This window comes from Hemitrygon akajei, chromosome 5, assembly GCF_048418815.1.
Source record: "Hemitrygon akajei chromosome 5, sHemAka1.3, whole genome shotgun sequence".
Taxonomy (NCBI): domain Eukaryota; kingdom Metazoa; phylum Chordata; class Chondrichthyes; order Myliobatiformes; family Dasyatidae; genus Hemitrygon; species Hemitrygon akajei.
In genome coordinates, this window is record NC_133128.1 from 41,051,018 (window position 1) to 41,059,693 (window position 8,676).

Here is an 8,676-nt window from a genome sequence, read left to right on the forward strand (position 1 = left end):
GGGCAGGTGAAAGCCTAATACAGGTCTCCAAACATAGATGGATTACTTGTTGCTTTTGGAGGCTTAGAAGTGGATAAATACCCAGGCCAGATGAGATTTATCCCAAGCTGCTATGGGAGGATTGATAAGCCTTCTCTAGACTCAAGAGAGCAACCAAATTACTCCAGTACAGCAAATGTGGTTCCCGTTTACAAAGAAAGAAGCAGGGAAATGTCTAGTATCTCTGGAGTTGAGGATGTTAAGAATGGACATGATTGAGGTGCAAGTTATGAGGGGTAGGGAACATTTCTGCATATCGGAGAGATAAATTAGAGGACATAGGATTGGGGCGAGGGGAAAGAAATTACAGAGGATAAAGATACATTCAGGATGTAGGAGCAGAATTAGGCCATTTGGCCCATTAAATTTGCTCAGCTATTCCATCATGGCTGATTTATTATCCCTCTCAACCATTTTCTCCTAACTTCTCCCATAACCTTTGATGCCCTTACTAATCAAGAACCTATCAATCTCCAATTTAACTATACCCAATGACCTGCGCCCCCCCCCCCCATAGCTGCCTGTACAAGAATTCCACAGATTCACCACCTGATCTGACAAATGACAAGAGCTATTCACCAAGTCGATGCTTTAAATATGACAGGTCTTTGCAAAATGATAGAAGATCTGAGGGACTGAATGTGTCGTCGTTCTTATTTACTCAGCCTGGGACGAACAGAAACGGGAATGCTGTGTATAGCAGTAGATTTTCATTGCAACGGAGCTTCATATAATTAAGTAATTGACATCGAAAGTAGAGCTCCAAATAACAGTGACAACAGACTTATGATCGAATGGTCAAAAATAAACCAATAAACACTTTGGAAATAAACCTGAAGACGGTATCTTGCAAATTGACAATAGTTAGCTGTAAAGCAGTTTAAGAGTCTGACCGGATCCACATCATAACAGGAAGTCAAATTCCAAGCTGAGACACCTCCTATTACTATGAAGGATTAAATAATTCTAACTATGAACAAATATTGTAGGGTTGATATAATCATACAGTTTCCGTAACATCGACAGACAATGCATAATCCTTTCGGCAGTTCTGCAAATCAACTTCTCCATCGGTTCCTCTGAATAAACAAACAAACTGACAAAATAAATTCGCGGCACAACACAGGTGATAGTTCGACGTGCGGGCGGAGTTGAGCGGTAGTTGTAATCTTCCGTTTTGAGCGGTTCCCCTACCCGACCCCGCTCTCCATCAGCTTGGAACGGGCATTGAAAATCAACTCATTTGGAAAAAGTAAATGTTCATCCAAATCATGAAACTTCCCCAACAAAGAGTGGCCGTTCACAGAGCTACTTGGAATAGCTGCCTGCCCATTAAAATAGATCCAATGATTTCAACCAGGAACCTGGATCTATTTATCCACGCTGGCCTCTGTCACTAGGGGAACTCCATGAACTGGCAGAGGCGATGGTGGAACACCTGATGCCATGTTCTCCCAAAATGGGATCCATTCCCAATTCACCTGTTGCATGCTCCAATGCGCAGGCGTAAAACAAAGTACCTGCACCATCATAATGCTGGGAACACAGAGCTCGGCCGCCCGTGTCCCTTGCCTCACCTGCCGGAGGTGGTCTCCGCGCGCTGGCCCTTACCTGTCTGGCAAAGCGCGAGGACCACCCAACTCAGAAGCTTGCTCCCCGCCATTTTCGCCCACCGGTCTTCCACAAGCGGCTGTTTCACTTCCTGAAATTCGTCGCCCAGGTGCTAGCCCTCTGATGGTGGATCGCCAGGGGGCCGGCAGAGCGACTGCGGCTGCTCCACCCCCACCGTGAACCGGTTCGCCAGGTTTGGCCGCCCCGCCCCGGGCTGTAACCGTCAACGCCCGCCGCCGCGCAGCCAGGTAGGCCACGTGACCGCGGAGGCGCGTCCCTCCCCAGGCTGAACCTCCCTCACTGGGTACGCGGGCTGAGCCACCCTCTATCCGCCGCTTCCCCACCTACAGAAGCCGAGATCCCCCACCTGCCCACCCACCACGTGTCCGTCCTTCAGCCACAGGAGCCGAATCGCCCCCACCTGCCAGTCCTCCGGAACTGATTCCCTCCCCGACCTTCAGGAACAGGAGCTGAATCTCCTCCCCGTCTAATTATCATCCAACTATAGGAGTCAAATCTCTACCAGCCTCCTAGCACAGGAGCTGCATCTCTCCCCACCCATCTGTCCATTCTCTGGGTACTGACCAAACACACACACACTCCTGCCTGTCCTACCTCCTTTTGGCATACTCCCTGCATCCCATCTGTCCAGCCAGTAAGAATTTTGTAAATTTCAGTGGGTAGTTCTGAATCTAGAAAGCAGAACTGTAGCCTACTTAATCACTACTCATAGGATAAAATTGCCATCTTAGGAATCAGTCTGGTAACTCTTCACTTTATAGGAACTATATTCTTTTATGATACAGTTGTTATAAATTTGTGCACAATGTTCCACCAAGATCAGGATTAGATTTATTATCATTAATGCTGGCAGCAGCAGTTCACTGCAATACATAAAATGTATACTATAAATAAAATACACTATATATTATAATTTATAGTATATTACAAATAAGTAGTGCAAAACCAGTGAGGTAGTGTTTCATGGGTTTGTTGTCTATTCAGAAGTCTGATGGCAGAGGGGAAAAAGCTGTTCCCAAAACATTGAGTGTACATTTTCAGGCTCCTGTAACTCCTCTCTGATGGTAGTAATAAGGTATATCCTAGTGGTAAGAGTCCTTAATGATGGTTGCTGCCTTTTTGAGACATCATTTTTTAAGATGTGGTGAACTACATATACCTGTCTGGACATGCCCCTCTGCTGACTGCTCCTGTGGCTCCTCCCACAGATCCCTGTATAAAGGCAATTGGAGGCACTGCTCCTCGTTCAGTCTCCAGGATGTTGTGTGGTGGTCTCTTGCAGCTAATAAAAGCCTATCGTTCGCCTCCCGTCTCCGAGAGTTATTGATGGTGCATCAGAAGATGTCCTTGATAGTGGGAGGGATAGTGCCCAAGATAGATCTGACTGAGTTTACAACCCTCCACAGCTTTTTCTGATCCTATGTGTTGTGCCTGTGATCAAAGTTCCTGGAAAGACACTAACACTGGTGATATAGTGTTATATCACTATATGGAAATACACTAACACTGGTGATAATAGACTTTATTCACCACAACAAGCGGCATCATTCTGAAGACCCTCTCAACAGGGGCTCACAAACTCGAAGTACATCACAATTTTTATATCCTTAAGATCAATGGTAACAGTAGGTGATTCAATACAATTTCAATAGTTACAATGACTTACTTTACCTCAGTTGGCAATGCTTCCTTTGAATTATATATCCGCAGCGGGAGAGACCTCTCAATGTTCAAATATCTTGGCTGAGTCATTTCCCTGAACTTATTTACATTTACAATGGTGCAAATTCCTTAAACCCATAGATGATATAGGGCAATTAACACAAGACCATTGTTTTAACTTTTGACTTGTGCAGATACAAATATGGTCACCATTTTGTAAACCACATATTTTAGTTTTGGGCTTTTAACTTCAGTTTTCTGTTTGCAATTTACAATAACAACTAAAGACTAATTGCAAGCTTCCTGAACTTATTTAAATTTACAATAAGAACTGAAGATTGGTTCTTGTTTGAACTAACATCTGCTATATTCACATAATTCCAGAATACTCCCTAACACTGTGCAGTGCCCCTTCTATACCATACAGTGAGGCAACCAGTTGGAATGTTCTCCATGGTACATCTTTAGAAATTTGCTGGAGTCTTTGAGGACATGCCAAATCTTCTCAAACTCCTAATGAAATACAGCCATTGATGTGCCCACTTCATAATATGTAGGGCCCAGGATAGATCTTCAGATATGTTGACACCCAGGAACTTGAAAGTGCTTATCCTGTCCACTGTTGACCCCACAGTAAGGACTGGTGTATGTTCTCTTGACATCCTCTTGCTAAATAATGCTATATAATTGGGCTCAAATCATCTAGCAGTAAGGCCCAAAATATCACTTGTCTCTTTTTTGTCTTTTGTGAATGTTGATGCTTCCCATTTTTCATCACTTAAAAATAGTCGCCATTTCTCTTTTTTCTACCAAAGCAGTACTTTACCTTTCATTTTTTTGAAAACTTGAATTGTTTCATGAAGAAATCTCCTCTATTTTGTAGAGGAGATGTGCAGATTGGAGGACCTCTGCAAAATATTTCTATCAGTGCTCCCAGTTGCCTTAATTCTTGGTATCATTCTCATTGTGACCACTTCAACTTAGTTTTCTACCCTGTTCTAATAAAGCCCAATAATGGCTTGAACAACAGTATTCTGTCAAATTACATTAAAGATCTCCAAACTCCTGAAATCTTTTTAAAGTTAAAAAAGTTCAAATAATTTCCCGTCTTTACAGATTTTAGTATCTGTTTTGATATTTTCAGATATCTGGGTGTTTCTAAACTGGAAACCATGCATGAACTAGGAGAGCCACTCCCTACTGAACTCCAGGACTGCAGTGTTCCAATCAGGTGACCCTGACCTATACAAGAAATTGAAAGATGACTTCCATAAAGTATTCAGTGATACCATGAGACAGCAGTTAGTTGTGGTAAGGCTTAGTTACTACAACAGGCTACAAAACAATCAGGCAGCACTACCAACATCTCTTCCTGATGAACTTAACATACATATGCTATGCATGTTTTGAACAGAGATATCATCCATCCTGACACCCTCCATTGTACCTGAACCCACAGTAACCATTGCTTATGTAAAATCAGTCTTCCAGAGAGTGAACCCATGGAAAGCATCTGGCCTGGATGGTGTCCCTAGCCTCGTTTTTAAGATCCTGCACAGATCAGTTGGCAGGGATATTTGAAGGCATCTTTACCTCTCCTTGCTTCAATCTGGGGTTTCCTACTGCTTTAAAAAGACCACCATCATTCTGGTATCAAAGAAAAATAAGATAACGTGACTTGATGACTACCATCTGGAGGCTCTGACACCCACCATCGTGAAGTGCTTCATGAGGCTAGTCACAGCGCACATTAACTCCAACCTCTCAGACAACCTTGATCCTCTGCAACCTACCTAATTCTGAATCAGGAATAGGACAGATGTCAGCTCCCTGGCCCTACCCTTATCTCTGGAGCATTTCAAATGTAAAGACATCCATTGTATATAGCTTCACCTTCAAAATTTTAATTTTAAGCAGACTCATCACCAAACTCCAAAACCTGGTTCTCAGCACCTCCCTTTGCAAGTGGATCCTTGACTTCTTAACAAACATACTACAATCATTAAGAGTAGGCAGCTACACCACTGCCATGATTATTCTCAACACTGGTGTCCCACAATGCTGCGTCCTCAGTCCCCTACTCTTCTTATACTGTACACTCACAACTGTATGGCCAGATTCAGCCATCCACAAGTTTGCAGGCAACACTAATGGGCTGAATCTCAAATAACAATGCGTTGGAGTATAGGAAAGAGACAGAGAGCCTTGTGTAACGGTGTCATGACAGCCTTTCCCTCAGTGTCAGCAAAGCAAAGAGCTAGTCATTCTTGCTTACATCAACAGTGCTGAGGTCAAGAGAGTTCAATGCTTCAAATTCCAAGGGGTGAACATAATGTTACATACCCCGTAACTGGGTCACTGACCAGCAAGGATAGAGAGGTCCGTTGAAGTCTGATGGTACTATTTTTAAAAGTCTTTATTTATAAAGGGGCACAAAAATAAGATTAATACAAACATTCAGATAATATACGTCATCAATACTCAATCTAAAAGCGCGGGTATAATAATAATCATCAATAAGAAATAGCTCTATCGTTTGTCTAGGGGATACTGTATTGTCCGATGGAAAAATAAAGTCAATGTCATTCAAGATGCTCATTCAAGATGCAGCTCTTTGGGTTTTAGAGAGACGGTTTTAAACTTGCCCGGGTCTTTTGATGAGGCCAATCCGTTGAGTCGGGGGAGTTGGTTCCCCGTTGTTAGTTCAAAGTCGTTTTCTGTGGTATCAGCCACCAGCTCCCAGGCAAGGGAACTGAACGCACGTGGCTTCCTTCAAATGGCTTCCCGCTATTATGGGATCGCTAGCGTTTCTTCTGGTGCGTCTGAAGGGGGCTGTTCCTACAGCCCCTCTTTTATCCTGACTTGCAGGGTTGTAGATGTCAATCAGGTTGAGGTGATGATGCAATCTCTCCCTGTCACCCATCCCACTTTGCCCGAAGGCTGTCACGTAGCATAGGATCGCAATCCACAAATGTGTCTCCAAGAAACAATGGATATGTCCCGTGATTTTACATTGCCGGGGAACGAGGCATTTTGCACGTCTCTCTCTCATTTCCTGGGTCCCCTGACCCAACCCAAGAGTGCTCTTGCAATTCTCACAAAGGGGGGGGGGGGGCTGCGAGCATAACAATAAATAATAGCCTCCCCTGGTTCAACCATGCAGACATCACAGCTACGAAAATTCACCAGTGCCTCTACTTCCTTTGGAGGCTAAAGTAATTTGGCATGTCCCCTTTAATTATTATGAATTTTTATTAATACTCCATACAAAGCATCCCATCAACAGGGTTTGATATGACAACTGTTTTGCCAGAGACTGCAAGAAACTACAGAGAGTTGTGGATACAGCTTAGCATGTCATGCTAAACTTAATTCGGAGCAAGAAGGCTGCGAGTGAACTGCTGATTTTTCGGAGTGAAGGGAGTATTTTACTACTTGGGTTAAAGAGAGGCAAGACTGTGCAAGCGCGTGATGTCAGCCAGTTGAGTGCAAAAGGTTTAGAGAGAAGGCTGCCATATCCAGTGGGCAGCAGAGTGAGTGGCAGCAGAGTAATAGGGCTTTGGCTCAAAGGGCTTAAGCGGTAATGGGACGAAGTGAGGTAGGAAGTATGTGTGTGAGGCTAGGTTTCTGTGCTCAGTGTCAGATGTGGGGGGGGTTCCTGGAGTCTCCCAGCCTCCCAGATGGCCATATCTGCACAAGGTGCGTCGAGCTGCAGCTCCTGAGAGACTGAGTTAGGGAACTGGAGATGCAGTTCAATGACCTTCGCCTAGACAGGGACAGCGAGGAGATGATGGAGAGGAGTTACAGGCAGGTGATCACACCGGGGCCACAGGAGACAAGTGGGTCACAGTCAGGAGGGGGAAGGGGAAGAGTCAGGTACTAGAGAGTACCCCTGTGGCTGTACCCCTTGACAATAAGTACTCCTGTTTGAGTACTGTTGGGGGGACAGCCTACCTGGGGGAGAAGCAGTGGCTGTGCCTTTGGCACAGAGTCCTGCCCTGTGGCTCAGAAGGGTAGGGAAGGCAAGAGGAAGGCAGTAGAGATAGGGGACTCTATAGTTAGGGGGTTAGATAGGTGATTCTGTGGATGCAGGAAAGAAACTCAGATGGTAGTTTGCCTCCCAGGTGCCAGGGTCCAGGATGTTTCAGATCGCATCCAAGATGTCCTGCAGTGGGAGGGAGAACAGCTAGAGGTCGTGGTACATATTGATACCAATGACATAGGTAAGAAAAGGGAAGAGGTCCTGAAAAAGGACTACAGGGAGTTAGGAAGGAAGTTGAGAAGCAGGACCACAAAGGTAGTAATCTCGGGATTGCTGCCTGTGCCACGCGACACTGAGAATAGGAATAGGATGAGGTGGAGGATAAATGCGTGGCTGAGGGATTGAAGCAGGGAGCAGGGATTCAGATTTCTGGATCATTTGGACCTTTTTTGGGGCAGGTGTGACCCGTACAAAAAGGACAGGTTGCTCTTGAATACCAGGGGGACCAATATCCTGGCGGGTAGGTTTGCTAAGGCTACTGGGGAGAGTTTAAACTAGAATTGTTGGGGGGTGGGAACCGAACTGAAGAGACTGGGGAAGAGGAGGTTAGCTCACAAATAGAGAAAGCTTGTAGACAGTGCGACAGGGAGGATAGGCAGGTGATAGAGAAGGGACACGCTCAGACCAAAGGCTTGAGATATGTCTGTATTAATGCAAGGAGTGTTGTGAACAAAGCAGATGAGCTTAGAGCATGGATCAGTACTTGGAGATATGATGTGCTGGCCATTACAGAGACTTGGATGGCTCAGGGCCAGGATTGGTTTTAGATGTTTCAGAAAGGATGGGGAGGGAGGCAAAAGAGGTGATAGCGTGGCATTGTTGATCAGAGGTAGCGTCATGGTTTCAGGAAAGGTGGATGCCATGGAGAGATTGTCTACGGAGTCTCTGTGGGTGGAGGTTAGGAACAGGAAGGGGTCAATAACTAAACTGGGTGTTTTCTATAGGCCGCCCAATAGTAACAGGGATATCGAGGAGCAGATAGGGAAACAGATCCTGGAAAGGTGTAATAATAACACAGTTGTCGTGATGGGAGATCTTAATTTCCCAAATATCAATTGCCATCTCCCTAGAACAAGGGGTTTAGATGGGGTGGAGTTTGTTATGTGCATTCAGGAAGGTTTCTTAACACTGTATGTAGATAAGCCTACAAGAGGAGGGGCTGTACTTGATTTGGTATTGGAAAATGAGCCTGGTCAGATGTCAGATCTCTCAGTGGGAGAGCATTTTGGGGATAGTGATCATAATTCTATCTCCTTTACAATAGCATTGGAGAGAGATAGAACAGACAAGTTAGAAAAGCA

General features: G+C 44.8%; 1 protein-coding gene across 1 annotated transcript in view; it reads right to left on the reverse strand.

The window, feature by feature from the left end:
* LOC140727675 (immunoglobulin-like domain-containing receptor 1) overlaps nucleotides 1-1,950 on the reverse strand; it is a 61,970-nt gene extending 60,020 nt beyond the window's left edge. Inside the window, exon 1 of the mRNA XM_073045314.1 lies at nucleotides 1,651-1,950. Coding sequence (XP_072901415.1) covers nucleotides 1,651-1,702 — 52 coding nt within the window. The 5' untranslated portion in view covers nucleotides 1,703-1,950. The remainder of the gene's footprint in view (nucleotides 1-1,650) is intronic.
* Between the last annotated feature and the right edge of the window lie 6,726 nt (nucleotides 1,951-8,676).